The following is an 18,843-nucleotide window of genomic DNA, read 5'->3' as shown; positions in this document are numbered from 1 at the left end:
TAGTTAAAGAAATTGCTCCTCATCTCCATTATAAAAGGACACCCCTCTATTTTGAAGCTGTGTCCTCTGGTCTGAGACACTCTTACAATAGGAAACATCATCTCCACATCCACTCTATCAAGGCCTTTTGCCATTCAATAGGTTTCAATTAGGTCACCCCTCATTCTTCTAAATTCCAGTGAATATAGGCCCGGAGTCATCAAATGCTCTTCATAGGAAAAGAAACTTAATCCTGAAATCATTTTCATGAACCTCCTTAGCACCCTCTCTAGTTTCTGTACATATTTTCTATGAGAATGGGCCCAAAACTGCAACTAAGGCCTCACTAATACTTTATAAACTCTCAACATTACATCCTTGCTTTTATATTCTAGTCCTCTTGAAATGAATGGTAATATCCCATTTGCCTTCCTCACCCACAGACTCAACCTGCAAATTAACCTTTAGGGAATGCTGCACAAGATCTTCCAAGTCCCTTTGCACCTTAGTCTTTTTGTATTTTCTTCCATTTAGAAAATAGTCAACCCTTTCATTTCTTCTACCAAACAGCATGACCATACACTTCCCGACACTATATTCCATCTGCCACTTCTTTGCCCATTCTCCTAATTTGTCTGTCCTTCTGTAGTCTTACTATTTCCTCAAAACCACCAGTCCCTCCACCTATCTTCATATTGTCTGCAAACTTTGCAACAAAGCCATCAATTCTATCATCCAAATCATTGACATATAATATAAAAAGAATTGGTCCCAACACCACTAATGGAACACCACTAGTCACCGGGCAGCCAACCAGAAAAAGCTCCTTTTATTCCCACTCTTTCTGCCTGTCAATCAGGCCACAGCTTTATCCATACTAGAATCTTTCCTGTAATACCACGGGCTCATAACTTGTTAAGCAGCCTCCTGTGTGGCACCTGGTCAAAGGCCTTCTGAAAATCCAAGTACACAACATCAGCCAATTCTCCTTTGTCTATACTGCTTGTTGTTTCTTCAAATAACTCCAACAGATTTGTCAGCTAAGGTTTTCCCTTAAGGAAACCATGTTAATTATGGCCTATTTTATCATGAGCCTTCAAGTACCCTGAAACCACATCCTTTAACAACCGACTCCAACATCTTCCCAGCCACTGAGGTCAGACTAACTGGCCTATAATTTCCCTTCTTCTGCTTCTCTCCCTCCTTGAAGACTGGAGTGACATTTGCAATTTTCTAGTTTTCTGGAACCATTCCGGAGTCTAGTGATTCTTGAAATATTATTGCTAATGCCTACACAATTTCTTAGCTATCATAATTTCTTAATTATAGTGCAACAGACTTTAGCTCACAATAGAGTGTCCTTAATATCTCAAAAAATAGGATCTTATTTCACCTTACAGCACCATTCCGGCAATTGCCAAGACACACAAACCCTCATTAAATATGCTTCCACACATCAGCACAATGATAATCAACCGAAAGAACAAAAGATAAGGAAAATATATAAACGAGCCGAAAGCCACCTTATATACCTTCAATAAATTCATCACCGATTGGTAAATCTTCCTCTCTTTCACCTGCAAGTATAAATTAAAATTAGCTGAAAATTTGAAACTATACGTTGGTTGAAAATTATGCATATTTGTTCAAATTATGGACTATAATTTGCCCTCAACAATAAAGAAATTATCACAACAACTCATTATACTGACGTAACAGGTTTGTTCCCAGCTTACTCTGTAACTGATCTGATTGAAGAAACATTAATGAACAACAGTGTCTAAACCAATTAAATCTCAAAATAGAGGGGGAAATGAGGGAGATGTAATAAGTGTAAAGTTAAAAAATGAAGTTTTGAAATATTTGACAATAATTAGAAAGTGAAATGACAAGTTTTAAGATTTGAGTAATTAAGCTTTTAAAAAAAACCCGATCTTCTCTACCAAGTGCAATGGATTTTCTGCAGTGTCACACATTTATTTCATTACCAAATTTCTTAAAGAGATACAATTATCATACATAGGATATTTTTATTCATCTGTGCAGACACATAGGAAGCTAATTTAAAGCAAAAATACCCAGGAAGTGCTGGAATTAACAGTTTGGACCATATTTATAGAAAAAGGTTAATGGTTCACGTCTCAGAACCATTTTATTCGATTTCATTTCAGATATCCAGCATTTGCATTTGTTTTTATTTTGACTTGGAGCTTCTTTAACATCTTACCCAAAATGAGCAACTTAGACACTGTTGCACTGGGCAGCAGAATGTCAGACTAAATACTGCACAAGTTTCTAGTGTGGACCTGCTCTCTCATTCATCTGACACAGTAACGAAGCACCACCACTGGACTTCTGGTGACACGTTAGGCGTTAGTACAATCTTTCAGACATCCAGTTACTTCCCCCCCCCCCCAAACCCTTACTCTCACTACATCATCACTTCCTATCAACTTCACCTTATGTACTCCTGTACCTGGCGTAACTAGATGCAATAGCAACACACACAAGATGCTGGAGGAACTCAGATGTCCAACATCTTCAAATTTTATTTTGTTTGTGATTGGATAAATTCCTGCAACATTTTGTGTGCTACTTGGATTTCCAGCATCTGCAGATTTTCTCTGGTTTGACAATAGTACATATACAATCAGTCTATGCATACAAGCTGATCTTATGTGTTTATATTTATCACGTTTTATTACTGTGTTCTTTATGCTTATTGTGTATTTTTTGCTGCATCACATCAGAGTAGCAATCACTCTGCTCTCCTTTATATTTGTGTACTGAAGAATGGCAATAAACAATGTTGAAACTTGAATAATCAGCATTTAAACAACTCATTTAACCAGCCTTCTGAAATGAATAAGTTACATTTTGAAAGGACGCCATTCCACAATGAATCTGAAAACACCTGTCACACATTTCAACGATCTCAGTACTTGGAAAGTGATATGAATGAGAAACAAGTGTATTTTTGACATAATCTGCAAACACAACTTTCACTTGGAAAAACAAAGATCAATATGCTTCATGCCACTCATCTATAGAGAAAACAATCATTTATTGAACACAAAGATACATACAAAATAAATAACACAAAAATTAACCTTCACTGTCCAGATGATCAGAGAAATCTTCCGTTTCACTTTCATGTGCTAGTGGGGGGAGAAAAAATCTTCTGTAAGATCATGAAGTTCAAAGTGCATTCTCCTCCTAGCCATACCATCGTAATCTATCTTAAGAAGCAGTATATCATTTTAAAATTCCTTGAAAAAACTTCTTAAATCATCTCTCACAAGCTTAATTTATCATTCATGCATAATTAGGTAGCAATTTTCATCTAGAAGGAATAAATTAAAGTACCAACAAACTTTCAAGCATCAAACCAGTGCTTAAGTACAATTATGAAGAAAGCACGGCAGTGCCTCAACTTCTTTAGAAGTTTGTGAAAATGGCATGACATCTAAATCTTTGACAAACTTCAACAGATCTGTGGTAGAAAATATCTTGATTCGTCACATCATGGCTGATACACATTGATTGGTTACAATATGGAAACACCAATGTCCTAGATGGAAAATTCTATATAAAGTAGTGGATACGGCCCAGTCCATCATTCACAGTATACAGAATAAGGCAGATGATTTTATAGCACAGTTAAAGATTGGCTGGTATGCTGGTATGACGTTGTGGGCATCACTGAGTCATGGCTGAAAGAAAATTATAGCTCGAAGCTTAATATTGAAGGATACACATTGTATTGAAAGGACAGGCAGCGAGTAAAAGATGAACTGATTTCCAAAAGGCATAAAGTTAAAGATGACAAATTTCTTTAATATTTTAAGCAAGAAAACTTTTTTATTTCCATCTTTTACAGTTTCAAAATAACAAAAAAGGAAAAGGGCCCGAAGCAAAAGTTTGGGCACCCTGCATGGCAGTACTTAGTAACACCCCCTTTGGCAAGTATCACAGCTTATAAATGCTTTTTGTAGCCAGCCAAGAGTCTTTCAATTCTTGTTTGGGGGTTTTTGCCCATTCTTCCTTACAAAAAGCTTCTAGTTCTGTGAGATTCTTGGGCCGTCTTGCATGCACTGCTCTTTTGAGGTCTACCCACAGATTCTCGATGATATTTAGGTTGGGGGACTGTGAGGGCCATGGCAAAATCTTCAGCTTGCACCTTGAGGTAGTCCATTGTTGATTTTGAGGTGTGTTTAGGATTATTATCCTATTGTAGAAGCCATCCTCTTTTCACCTTCGTTTTTTTTTACAGACGGTGTGATGTTTGCTTCCAGAATTTGCTGGTATTTAATTGAACTCTTTCTTCCCTCTACCAGTAAATGTTCCCTGTGCCACTGGCTGCAACACACGCCCAAAGCATGATCGAATCACCCCTGTGCTTAACAGTTGGTGAGGTGTTCTTTTCATGAAATTCTGCACCCTTTTTTCTCCAAACATACCTTTGCTCATTGCGGCCAAAAAGTTCTATTCAAAAAGTTCAAAGGAATATTTAAACAAGCCTGATGCATTTTGGAAACAAGTCCTGTGGACTGAAGAAGTTAAAATAGAACTTTTTGGCCACAATGAGCAAAGGTATGTTTGGAGAAAAAAAGGTGAAGACTTTCATGAAAAGGACACGTCTCCAACTGTTAAGCACAGGGGTGGATCAATCATGCTTTGGGCTTGTGTTGCAGCCAGTGGCACGGGAAACATTTACTGGTAGAGGGAAGAATGAATTCAATTAAATACCAACAAATCCTGGAAGCAAACATCACACCATCTGTAAAAAAGCTGAAGATGAAAAGAGGATGGCTTCTACAACAGGATAATGATCCTAAACACACATCAAAATCCACAATGGACTACCTCGAGGCACAAGCAGAAGGTTTTGCCATGGCCCTCACAGTCCCCCGACCTAAATATCATCGGGAATCTGTGGATAGACCTCAAAAGAGCAGTGCACGCAAGACAGCCCAAGAATCTCACAGAACTAGAAGCCTTGTGCAAGGAAGAATGGGTGAAAATCCCCCAAACAAGAATTGAAAGACTCTTACATGGCTACAAAAAGCATTTACAAGCTATAATACTTGTCAAAAGGGGTATTACTAAGTACTGCCATGCAGGGTTCCCAAACTTTTGTTTCGGGCTCTTTTCCTTTTTTGTTATTTTGAAACTGTAAAAGATGGAAATAAAAAAGTTTTCTTGCTTAAAATATTAAAGAAATTTGTCATCTTTAACTTTATGCCTTTTGGAAATCAGTTCATCTTTTACTCGCTTAGCTACTCACAGTAACAGAAATTTTGACCAGGGGTACCCAAACTTTTGCATGCCACTGTATGTCACCATATACAACCCTGAGATTCAATTTTCGTGTGGGGATAATCAACAAATCTATAGAATAGTAACTATAACAGAATTAATAAATGATAGCCCAACTAGGGCATTCAGCCAGAGTGCAGAAGACAATTGGTGCAAATACATAAAGAAGAAACAATAATATAAATAAATAACCAATAAATACCGAGAACATGAGATGAAGGGTCCTTGAAAGTGAGATAAAAGTGAGTTTAATAGTAAGATAGTAAGAGTTAAAGGAGCAAGTTTAGGTGAGGTATAGGAAATTGGTATCACACAAGTTCTTTGAGATTAAAAGGGAAAATAGAAATGAAGAAAGAAATTAGGAGGGCAATGAAATGACATTGACAAGTAGGATTACCGCAACACTCACAACACGTTGGAGGAACTCAGCAGGTCGGGCAGCATCCGTGGAAACGATCAGTCAACGTTTTGGGCCGGAACCCTTCGTCAGGACTGAAGAGGGAAGGGGCAGAGGCCCTATAAAGAAGGTGGAGGGAGGGTGGGAAGGAGAAGGCTGGTAGGTTCCAGGTGAAAAACCAGTAAGGGGAAAGATAAAGGGGTGGGGGAGGGGAGGCAGGGAGGTGATAGGCAGGAAAGGTGAAGAAGGAATAGGGGAAAACACAATGGGTAGTAGAAGGAGGTGGAACCATGAGGGAGGTGATAGGCAGCTGGGGAAGGGGGCAGAGTGAAATGGGATAGGGGAAGGGAGGGAAACTGCCTATCACCTCCCTCATGGTTCCGCCTCCTTCTACTACCCCATGTTTTCTGCAGAGAGTGGTGTGGACAGCCCAGCGCATCCGTAGTTGTGAACTTCCCATGATTCAGGACATTTACACGGACAGGTGTGTAAAAAGGGCCCGTAGGATCATTGGGGACCCAAGCCATCCCAACCACAATCTATTCTAGCTGCTACCATCTGGGAAGTGGTACCACAGCATAAAAGCCAGGACCAACAGACTCCGGGAAAGCTTCTTCCACTAGGCCATCAGACTGATGAACTCACACTGATTTGCGTGTACTCTATATTACATTGACTGTTCTATTTATTATATATTACTATGATTGCACATTGTGCATTTAGATGGAGACGTAACGTAAATGTTTTTATTCCTCATGTATGTGAAGGATGTAAGAAACAAAGTCAATTCAATCAACAACTTCAGGTTCAGCGTCCCCTGCAAGTAAAAGATTCCCACCATGACTGAAAGCAATAATATTGGCTATCTTTTTGCAATAATGCAGTAATTTGAGTTACAACATTTCAGAAAAAAAAGAACAGGAGAGGAGCACTGAGTTATTAATTTGCCCTCCATTGGTTTAGGGAAATACAGAGACTGTTTTCCAGCTTTTTCAGGTTTTCAAATAACAGCAAAAAACAACGTATTTGTGGTATGATAAGGGAAGGTACAGGTGAGTCAAAACTACCAGTGAATTAACAGTGTAGTGTTCAAATACCAATGAAACAGAACTTAGATTTTATGAATTGATACAAAGCAACCCATACCCATTGTCTTTTCTGTTTCAGAAATTGCTTCATCTTCCACATAAACAGACTCTTCTAAAAGAAAAGAAAGTACATCTGTTAGTAGTCAAAATAGAGACTGTAACCAGAACTAACAGTGCATGTCACTGACCTCAGACAACTGCAAACTACTCCTATGGCCTGATTTTACCTTTCTTATGCCAGAATCAGAATCAAAATCAGGTTTATTATCATTGACGTAAGGTGAAAGTTGTTGTTTGGTGGCAGCAGAGTACTGTGCAATACATAAAATATACTACAAATTACAATAAGAAAAATATATACACGGTACCATGCAAAAGCCTTCGGCAGATGTATATAGCTAGGGTGCCTAAAACTTTTGCATGGTACTGTATTTAAGTTGAGCAGAGAACAAGTCTGTAAATCTGGTAGGAGCAAAGGAGTGCCACAGGTGGAGACACACCGAGCCCTAAGGCACCAGACAAGGTCATTTGATTCAAAACAATTGGTTTATTGATTATTACACAATGTCCATCTGGTGCTTCCATCTCCCTTCCCCTTTTCCCAATGATTCCCCTCTCCGTGCCTCCTTCCCACTATCTGTCCCCAGTGGAGACCCATATCAGAGTCAAGTTTATCATCACTCACATAAGTCATGGAATTTGTTTATTTTGTAACAAATTCCCCCTCCCACTTTCAAATCTCTTACTAGCTCATCTTTCAGTTAGTCCTGACGAAGGGTCTCGGCCCAAAACGTCGACTGTACCTCTTCCTAGAGATGCTGCCTGGCCTGCCGCGTTCACCAGCAACTTTTATGTGTGTTGCTGTTCATTATGTTAGAGTAATTTTTGAGTTTAGGTCATTAACACTTAGTAAATAGCTTCAGCCACCAGTCTTCTGTTCCTTGACAATGCATTTCCTAAAAGCTGTGAATATCGGAATACCAGTCCAGATGCTGCTGGTGAGAAGGTGTGAGGTTTGCATGCAGTTTCAAAGACAGCATTATCTATACTTTGTAAATATGGATTGTCCTTCATGTTAAGCATGTAAAATACCAAATAAATGTATTGTGGATTCAGTTTGGAACAATGACAATAGACAATAGACAATAGGTGCAGGAGTAGGCCATTCAGCCCTTCGAGCCAGCACCGCCATTCACTGTGATCATGGCTGATCATCCACAATCAGCATCCAGTTCCTGCCTTATCCCCATAACCTTTGATTCCACTATCTTTAAGAGCTCTATCCATCTCTTTTTTGAAAGCATCCAGAAACTTGGCCTCCACAGCCTTCTGGGACAGAGCATTCCATATATCCACCACTCTCTGGGTGAAAGTTTTTCTTCAACTCCGTTATAAATGGCCTACCCCTAATTCTTAAACTGTGGCCTCTGGTTCTGGACTCACCCATCAGCGGGAACATGCTTTCTGCCTCCAGCGTGTCCAATCCTTTAATAATCTTATATGTTTCAATAAGATCCCCTCTCAGCCTTCTAAATTCCAGAGTATACAAGCCCAGTCGCTCCAATCTTTCGACATATGACAGTCCCGCCATCCCGGGAATTAACCTTGTGAACCTGCGCTGCACTCCCTCAATAGCAAGAATGTCCTTCCTCAAATTTGGAGACCAAAACTGCACACAGTACTCCAGGTGTGGTCTCACCAGGGCCCTGTACAGCTGCAGAAGGACCTCTTTGCTCTTATACTCAACTCCCCTTGTTATGAAGGCCAGCATGCCATTAGCTTTCTTCACTGCCTGCTGTAATTGCAAGCTTGCTTTCAGTGAATGATGTACAAGAACATCTAGATCTCGTTGTACTGCCCCTTCTCCTAGACTCCATTTAAATAATAATCTGCCTTCCCGTTCTTACCACCAAAGTGGATAACCTCACACTTATCCACATTAAACTGCATCTGCCATGCATCTGCCCACTCACCCAGCCTGTCCAAGTCACCCTGCATTCTCATAACATCCTCCTCCCATTTCACACTGCCACCCAGCTTTGTGTCATTGGCAAATTTGCTAATGTTACTTTTAATTCCCTCATCTAAATCATTAATATATATTGTAAACAGCTGCGGTCCGAGCACTGAACCCTGCGGTACCCCACTAGTCACCGCCTGTTAATCGCTACTCTTTGTTTTCTGTCAGCCAGCCAATTTTCAATCCATGTCAGTACTCTGCCTCCAATACCATGTGCCCTAATTTTGCCGACTAATCTCCTATGTGGGACTTTATCAAAGGCTTTCTGAAAGTCCAGGTACACTACATCCACTGGCTCTCCCTTGTCCATTTTCATAGTTACATCCTGAAAAAATTCCAGAAGATTAGTCAAGCACGATTTCCCCTCCGTAAATCCATGCTGACTCGGACCAATCCTGTTACTACTATCCAGGTGTGTCGTAATTTCATCTTTTATAATTGACTCCAGCATCTTTCCCATCACCGACGTCAGGCTAACGGGTCTATAATTCCCTGTATTCTCTCTTCCTCCCTTCTTGAAGAGAGGGACAACATTAGCCACCCTCCAATCCACAGGACCTGATCCCGAATCTATAGAACATTGGAAAATGATTACCAATGCCACCTCAAAATTACCTCCCCCTCCACCTATCTTCATACCCTCCGCAAACTTTGCAACAAAGCCATCAATTTCATCATCCGGGTGAATTTATTATGGGGAACAAGGAAATGGCAGACGAGTTGAACAGGTACTTTGGATCTGTCTTCTCTAGAGAAGACACAAAGAATCACCCAGATGTAATAGTGGCCAAAGGGCCTAGGGTAATGGATGAATTGAAGGAAATTTATATTAGGCAGGAAATGGTGTTGGATAGGCTGTTGGGTCTGGAGGCTGATAAGTCTCCGGGACCAGATAAGTACCCTGGGATGCAGACCATCTGGTTATTTTGCAGGCTGAATCTGTGGTGAGGAAGGCAAATGCAATGTTCAAGAGCACTAGGATATAAGTGCAAGAATGTAATGTTGAGACTTTATAAAGTACTGGTGAGGCCTCACTTTATTATGAGCAGGTTTGATCCCATTATATTAGAAAGGATGTACTGAAACTGGAGAGGGTTCAAAGGAGGTTCACAAAAATGGTTCTAGGATTGAATGGCTTGTAATATGGAGAATGTTTGATGAGTCTGGGCCTGTATTCACTAGAATTCAGAAGAATGAGGGGTGACTTCATTGAAATCAATCGAATGCTGAAAGGCCTTGATAGAGTGGATGTGGGCAGGATGTTTCCTATGTGAAGAGTCTAAGACCAGAGAACACAGCCTCAGAATAGAGGGGTGTCCTTTTAGAATGATGAGGAGGAATTTCTTTAGCCAGAGTGGTGAATCTATGGAATTCTTTGCCACTGGCAGCTGCGGAGGCCAAGTTTTTATGTATATTTAAGGCAAAGGTTGATAGATTCTTGATTGGTCAGGGTATGAAGGGATACTGGGAGAAGGCAGTAGATCGTGGCTGAGAATAAAATTGTATCAGTCATGATGAAATGGCGGAGCAGACCCGATGGGCCAAGTAGCCTAATTCTGCTTCTATATCTTATGGTCTTATGGTCAATCAATATCCCACTGTAACCCTTGACAACCTTCTACACTATCCACAACAGTACTAACCTTAGAGTCATTTGCAAACTTATTAACCCATCATTCTACTTCCTCATCCAAGTCATTTATAAAAATCACAAAGGGTAGAGATTCCAGAACAGATGCCTATGGAACACCTCTCCAGGCAGAATATGCACAATATACTACCACCCTTTGCCTTCTGTCCTGAATCCACACATCCAAGTTTCCATCGATCCATGCTTCTTCACTTTATAAATGAGCCTACCATGAGAACAAAAACCCATCTAAACCACATCCACTGCTCTAACCTTCATCAATTTGTTTCATTACTTCCTCAAAGAATACAATCAGGCTCATGAAGCATGACCTGCCCAACACAAAGACATGCTGACTATCCCGAATCAGACTGGCTTTTCCAAATGCTCATAAATCCTGTCTCCAAGTATCCTCTCCAATAGTCCACTACTGACACAAGACTCACTGGTCTATAATTCCCTGGATCATCCCTATTATCTTATTTTCAACAAAGGAACAACATTTGTCACCCTCCAATGTTCTGGTATTACTCCTGTGGCCAGTGAGGATACTAAAATCATTACAATTTCTTTCCTCAAGTCCTGTATTAACCTAGGGCACAGCCTGTCTGGCCCCGAGCACTTATCTGTTTTAAGTTTTCTTACCATCTGTTCCTGTCCCATCCTAGTGCACAGAGTGTCAGCCAGAACAGCCCTCCGTACTGGGACTAGGTAAGTCAGGGATAACACTGTTGCCATCTAGCTGAAATAGATCCTTTAATTATATAATCCTCTGAGGTTCTTGTTCGTAATCTAATTTACCCCAGGTCTACTGCAATAGCCTACAAAAGCTCACCAGCTTCAGAACGGACTGAATCTTCAGACTCAGCATCAAATTCATTTGTTTCTTCTGCCTCTGGCTCCTCTTCCACTGGCTCCGGCTCCAGCTCTGGCTCCTCCTCCACTGGCTCTGGTGCTAGTTCCTCCTCCACTGGCTCTGACTCCGGCTCCTCCTCCACTGGCTCTGGCTCCAACTCTGGCTCCTCCTCCACTGGCTCTGGCTCCTCCTCCACTGGCTCTGGCTCATCTTCCACTGGCTCTGGCTCCTCTATAGGGAAAAAAATGAATGCTTCTGAAACCTGTGCAAGTGCTAACTATATACAACCTTCAGATCCCAATTATGAAGACCACAATTACAATAATTTTATCTCAATTAGCTCAGCATCCAAAAATAAAGGTGCAAGCACAATAAATTACTTAGCATTCTTACAGGAATCAAATAATAATTGAATTTTAATAATAGTTATTTTTTTCATTACCCTATTAGTAAGGTAGCCCAAGTTTTAAATTATTTTATCTACGACCAGTCTATTGAAGTAGATGGGGGTGAGGGGTCACTCCGTCCAACAAACAATCAAGTCTTTGTCAAATGCAGCAGAAGAAAGCAGAAGTAGAATAAATTTTCACTCATTTATTAGCAGTGAAAATCAAAGCTGCAGAACCCAGCTCCCAATGTTAAATGAATTTCTTTAACCAATATTACACATGTTCATGAACCTACACTGGCTGTAAATCCTATTTATTTCAATTTTAAAGTATTCAACTCATCCCGCTCCTAAACTTTGCAACTTATTTTTGTACCCCTCCAAACTGGTCTCTTGACTTCCACCACTAACACTCTGCAACTCGTGGCCTTAATCCCTGGAATTCCTTCCCAGGACTTTTCTCACCACTTCTTTTGTTGTAATTGCTCCTTAAAAAGCATCTGTAGTATTATCTCATTAAAAAGTGTCAAATTTTATTTCTTCACATTCTACTCTGACTGGAAAGAAGATTAGCAGGGATGATGGAGGAGCAGCAATGGCTGGAATTTCTGGAAGCAATTTGGAAGGAGCAGGACATATACAACCCAAACAGGATGAAGTATTCTGAAGGCAGGATGATGTGACCGTGGCTGATAAGAGAAGCCAAAGCCAATATAAAACCCCAAGAAAGGGCATATATGAGAGGTTAGAGGATTGGGAAGGCTTTAGAAACCAACAAAAGGCAAATAATAAAGTCATAAAGAGGAAAAGGTGGAATACCAAGGTAAGCTAGCCAATAATATTGAAGTGGATAACAGAAGTTCCTTCAGATATATAAAAAGTAAAAGAGAGGTTGAAGTAGATATCTGACTACTGGAAAATGATGCTAGAGAGGCAGTAATGGGGGACAAGGAAATGGTGAACGAGCTCAGTAAGTATTTTGCATCAGTCCTTACTGTGGAAGAAAGTAGCAGTATGCCATAGGTTCAAAAGTGAAAGGTCTGAAGATAGATAAGTCACCTGGACCAGATGGTCTATATCCCAGGGTTCTGAAAGAGGTGGCTGAAGAGATTGTTGGAGGCATTAGTAATGATCTTTCAAAAATCACTAAATTCTGGCGTGGTTCTGGAGGACTGGAAAATTACAAGTGTCACTCCAAGAAGTGAGAGGCAGAAGAAAGGAAATTACTGGTCAGTTAGTCTGACCTCAGTGGTTTGGAAGATGTTGGAGTCGATATTAAAGGATGTAGTTTCTGGGTACTTGGAGGCACATGGGTAAAATAGGCCAAAGTCAGCCAGGTTTCCTTAAGGGAAAACCCTGCCTGACAAATCTGTTGGAACTCTTTGAAAGAATAACAAACGGAATAGACAAAGGAGAATCGATGGATGTTATATACTTGGATTTGCAGAGGGCCTTTGACAAGGTGCCACACATGAGGCTGATTGGCTGGAGGCAAACAGTTGGAATAAAGGGAGCCTTTTCTGGTTCGCTGCCTGCGACTAGTGGTGTCCACAGGGGTCTGTGTTGGGACCGCTTCTTTTTTACATTATATGTCAATGATTTGGATGATGGAACTGGTGGCTTTGTGGCCAGTTTTGTGGACGATACGAAGATAAGTAGAGGGGCAGTTCGTGTTGAGGAAGCAGAGAGGATACAGAAGGACTTAGGTGGGTGAGGAGAATTAGCAAGCAAGTGGCAGGTGAAATACAGTGTCATGCACTTTGGTAGAAGAATGAAGAAAAAATTCAAAAATCTGAGGTGCAAAGGGACTTGGAAGACATTTTGCAGGATTCTCTAAAGGTTATTTTGCAGTTTTGAGTCTGTGGTGAGGAAGGCAAATGCAATTGTTAACATTCATTTCTAAAGGATTATAATATAAAAGCAAGGATGTAATGTTAAGGCCTTATAAGACACTGGTGAAGCCCCATTTGGAATATTGTGAGCAGGTTTAGGCCCCTTATCTTAGAAAGGATATGTTGAAACTGGACAGGGTTCAAAGAAGGCTCACGAAAATAATTCCAGGATTGAATGGCTTGTCATATGAAGAGTGTTTGATGGCTCCTAGCCTGTACTCAACTGGAATTCAAAAGAATGAGGAAAGATCTCATTGAAAGCTATCAAATTTTGAAAGGGCTAGATTTGGAGAGGATGTTTCCTATGGTAGGGGAGTCTAAGACAAGAGGACACAGCTTCAAAATAGAGGGACATCAACTTAGAATGCAGATGAGGAAAAATTTCCTTAGCCAGAGAATGGTGAATCTGTGGTATTCATTGCCACAGGTGGCTGTGGAGACCAAGTCATTGGGTATATTTAAGGCAGAGGTTGATAGATTCTTGATTAGTCTGGGCATGAAGGGATACGGGGAGAAGGCAGATGATTGGGGCTGAGAGGGAAATGGATCAGCCATGGCGAAATGGCAGAGCAGACTCGATGGGCCAAATGGCCTAAATATGCTCTGTCTGGTTTTATGGTCTACTCAAGTGCCTTGAGATACCTTTTGATTACTTTGAAAATAAAATATATCTGTATTTTGTTCTGCATTATAAAACCACTAAAGTGCATTTCTATTTTTAATATTCTTTGTCCTCTGATCCATGCCATCTGCTAGAAACTGAATTAGACAAAGTGGTAATTAATCAGATGGTTCGCCTACTTTGTGAGGTATCTTCAAAGAGCACAATAAACATGATTCCTTCACTAATCACCATAAGGTGGATGAATGTTTGACAAAATAGTATCTTATACTCTTATACGAAAAGTTGGTAATTAGGGACCATAGTTAAGTACGAAGTTCAAAGTAAATATTTTATCAAAATACATATATGTCAACATATTCTACCCTAACATTTATTTTCTCGCAGGCATTCACAGTAAATACCAAGAAACACAATAAAATCAATGAAAACCAGCTCACAACAAAGGCGAAGAACAACCGATGTGCAAGAGGCAACAGAATGTGCAATACAAAAAAGAAAAAAAAGGAATGAATGAACGAATGAATGAATGAATAAATAAATAAATAGTTATATTGAGAACATGAGTTGTAGAGTCTTTGGAAGTGTGTGGAATCAGTTCAGTGTTGCAGTGAGTGAAGTTATCTCTTCTGGTTCAAGAGCTTGACAGCTGAGCAGTAATAACCGTTCCTGAAGCTGGTGGTGTAGGACCTGAGGCACCTGTACCTCTTTCCTGACAGTAGCAGCAAGGAGAGGGCATAGTCTGGATGGTGGGGCACTTGATGATAAATGTTGCTTTCTTGCAACTGTGTAAATGAATTTGACGGTGGGGAGGGCTTTACCTGTGATGGACTGGGCTGTATCCACTACCTTTTGTAGATTTTTCTGTTCAAGGGCTTTGGTTTTACTATTCCAGACTGTGATGTAACCAGTCAGTCAGTATACATTCCACCCCACATCTATAGAAGTTTGTCAAAAATTTAGATGACATGCTAAATCTTCGCAAACTTTTAAAACAGGCACTTCCATGCCTTCTTTGTAATGGTACTATGCGCTAGACAGATTCTCTGAAATAACAATGCTGAGTATTTTTAAAGTTGCCGACTCTCTTCACCTGATGAGGACTAGCTAATGAATCTCCAGTTTTCTCCTCCTGTAGTCAATTGTCAATACTGAATAATAAGGTTGTTATGGCACCACTCGGTCAGATTTTCAATCTCCCTTCTATATGCTGATTCGTCACCACCTTTGATTCGGCCAACGACAGTGTTGTCATCAGCAAACCTAAATAAGGGACTGGAGCTACACTTAGCCTCACAGTCCTAAGTGTAAAGCAAGTACAATAGGGAGCTAAACACACAGCATTGTGGTACACCTGTGCTGATTGTGGAGATGTTGTTGTCAATCAGAACTAACTGAGGCCTGCAAGTGAGGAAATTGAAGAACCAGGCTAGATTACAGAATCTGAGGACTACGTTTTGGAGAAAAACAAGAAGGCGTTTGATGGAAAGATATAGAATGATGAGAAATATAGATAGGATTGTGGGAAACTATGGAAGGGTCAAGTCTAAAGGTCACAAGTATAAAGGGGAAAAGAATCTAGAGTGATGTGACAATTTTTTAAAAAACGCACTGTGGAGTTAGATCATAGTACAAACTACCTGCAGATGTGGTGGGGGTAGGTTCCATTGTGTCATTTCATCAGCAATTTTACATTAGGAAATTAAGGAATAAATACTTAGGACCATAAAACATAGAAGAGAATTGGGCCATCTGGTCCACTGAATCTGTTCCACTGAGTCTGCTCCTTATACTGAGGAAAAAGATGCAGTGTGGCAGATCAGAGAACAGGAAGAGGAACTAGATAGTTACTCCATAAGCGAGCCAGAGCAGACACAGTAAGCCAATTGTGTCTTTCTGGTAGCCACACTATGATTCCATAGTAAGTAACAAGGGTAACCAACATATACATTCGAAGTGATCACATTATCAAAATTACAAATCTTACAATACCCCACTCCCAAAGGAGAAGCCAACAAGAGCTAGAGAAATACATTCCTATAATCATTTAATTCTTTGTGTAACAAATCCTTCTTGAGCAAAATGCAACAGATTAATTAAGAGAAATTTTAAACCTTCGGTTTATCGAGCTCGAATGAATTAAGGAATAATGTATAATCCAAAATATGAAGACCTACCTATATTGGTTTTGAAAGACTCCTGAGCCATAGAGGCTTTAATAGGTTCAGGATCTTCTGTTTGAGTCTCTAAAATAATAGTTTAAAGACAATATCAGCAAACTACTCCACTAATTAGACTCTTAACATTGTAGTTAGCACCGAGTTAACCATGGCTCTATTTTGTACATCTCAACATTACTGATATAATCTGTCATGAGATGTAACATCGTAAATACAATTGTAGTACATTCTCATAACAATCCTAGGCTGGATTATTTTGAATACATTGTGATTTGTTACAGTTATTATAATCAATTTAAGGAGATAGTGAATGTTATTATAAATTGTTTCTAATTTCTTCATACACAAGAGAAATGCCTTCAATCTATATTTGGCTGAGCCCAAATACTGCTGAATGCAAAGAGTAATTTGATATTAAAATCTCCTTCTTGTAGCCCTTTCCAGAAAAATGAGCATTTATACTCAAGTGTTTAATCCGAATGTTCACTGTTAACAACACCTCATTGAGATTTGCAGGCAATTCAAGTAATAAGGATTGCAGAGAACTTTTTTGACAAAAAGTAGCCTTTTTAAGGCTTTAGATTGTTTGTCATTATAACATTTCTGTAAACTTGGAAGATAGCTCATTTAGTTCAATACATGATTAAAAAGGATCAGTTATTGTTCTGTTTTGGCCAGTTTGTCATTTTTTCAGTTTTGTCATTTCATTACATAGGAATTAGTTCTCCCATATCTATTATCAAAGAGCTACACATCGCCTTACTCGATATAGAGAAGCTCATTTACAATCAGAGAATAACTTTTCTTCACATACATCTTCTTGACAGTGTCACTTGAAGTAACCCCACCTTACCTGTCTTAAGTGGTGGATTGTCAGATGTTTGAACTGGCTCTTCATTTTTCCCAGCACGAACAGATCTTTCCACTTCTTTCATTCCTAATTTTAAATACCAAAGAATATCATAAAACAATTGAATTGGTATCAATTTCCAGCATGGGAAAGAAAAGATGGCTTCTTAAAATGACTGTACAGCAAACTGCAGGCATACAAATTATATTTTTACCTAGTCCTATAGTCTCTCTCAACAGGATCCAGTCTATCAATACATGGTGTAGTCGTTGCTAGTCTCTGGCAACAGCTTGCACTTATTCAACCGACCAGGGTGCAGCCCCTGAGCCCGGCATCTCAGCAGTGGGCGGCAATGCTTCCTGAACGAGCCCTCACAGGTAGCCACTGCACAATGCCTCAGTGGCTCAATCCACACCAAGCCATAAAGCAATGGGAAGGCTTCAATCATTTCCTTGGTGCAGGAAATCAAGCAGGGCCAAGACCTTAAACAGGTTCCCATTGCACCAGCATGCAGATCATGAAGGGTTGGGTTCACACCAGAATCCAAGCACAACGGCATTGTGTCTACAATGACTCCTTTTAGCACCAATTCCACAATAACTCTTGTTTCTAGGAAGACAACCTAAGCACTAAACAAGGTACCAGTGGTATTAATTAAAGTAACCACAACAGTTTGTCATTCTTTTGATGCAACCTTCAAAACAGTTTTAAAAAATCAAATTCAGTCATAGAAAGATGAAAAAAAATGAGGAAGCAACACCGTAAGTAACCTTTTGTTTTTAATTAAAAATGATTACTGTATTGTAATTTTAATATATAATTCCATTACTGAATGATTAGCATATACTTCCTAAAAAAAGTAAAATATTTCCAGTGGCACTAGATATACATACACTTCAGGTAAAACCTAATATACATGCAGGTATACTTATCTTTCACTCTATGAAGCATTGTTACACTGTATCTCAATGCAAAACAGCACCATCTACTCAATCACAACCTCAATTGACCAGAGAATACTGCTGATTTTAGCCAAACTTCAGCGAAACTTCAAATCCCAAGAGTCACTTGCTTAAGATTCAATAGACTACAGAAGGCTGGCTAGCCTCAGTGTCCTAAATTTAAGATGTAGACCACTGTGAACAAGCAAAGTTTGTAGCAAGAGGTAAATACTAAAGCTTTGAGGTTGTCAATAATTTTTCAAAATGTTGAATAAAGTGAAGCACCAAGTGAAGGAACTGAAAGCACCATCAGAGAAGAAAATATGAGATGCTTGGACTGTGTGGTAAACCATGTATATATGTTGTAACTCGGTTACCTGTCTGGACACACCCCTCTGCTGACTGCCCCTGTGGCTCCTCCCACAGAGTCCTGTATAAAGGTGTTCGCCTTGCCCCTCCCCCTCAGTCCGGGGGCAGACACTCACTGTGGAGGTTGTATTGTACAGCGAATAAAAGCCTTTCAGTACTTTACCAAACCTCAGTCTTTTGGAGTAATTGAAGGTGCTTCAGACTGGAAAATGAAAAGATGTGCACTTGCCATTGACTTCATCTTCCTACATATATGGTACATTATATGCAGCTTTATTGCCAACATGATTTACTCTGCACTGCCATCTAGGG

At 39.9% G+C, this 18,843-nt stretch overlaps 1 protein-coding gene across 8 annotated transcripts in view; it reads right to left on the bottom strand.

Annotated features, from left to right (window-relative positions):
* unm_hu7910 (un-named hu7910) overlaps positions 1–18,843 on the bottom strand; it is a 203,341-nt gene that overhangs the window by 98,270 nt on the left and 86,228 nt on the right. For 7 of the 8 annotated variants that reach the window (XM_072254504.1, XM_072254526.1, XM_072254509.1 and 4 more), the window contains exons 4-9: positions 17,225–17,308; positions 16,369–16,437; positions 11,269–11,520; positions 6,842–6,895; positions 3,090–3,137; positions 1,512–1,556 (exon numbers count right to left, since the gene is read on the bottom strand). In XM_072254504.1, coding sequence (XP_072110605.1) covers positions 1,512–1,556; positions 3,090–3,137; positions 6,842–6,895; positions 11,269–11,520; positions 16,369–16,437; positions 17,225–17,308 — 552 coding nt within the window. The remainder of the gene's footprint in view (positions 1–1,511; positions 1,557–3,089; positions 3,138–6,841; positions 6,896–11,268; positions 11,521–16,368; positions 16,438–17,224; positions 17,309–18,843) is intronic. The other variant, XM_072254549.1, reaches the window with a different exon arrangement.

The sequence above is a fragment of the Mobula birostris genome, chromosome 1 (genome assembly GCF_030028105.1).
Source record: "Mobula birostris isolate sMobBir1 chromosome 1, sMobBir1.hap1, whole genome shotgun sequence".
Taxonomy (NCBI): Eukaryota; Metazoa; Chordata; class Chondrichthyes; order Myliobatiformes; family Myliobatidae; genus Mobula; species Mobula birostris.
This window is presented reverse-complemented; position numbering and strand designations above follow the sequence as displayed.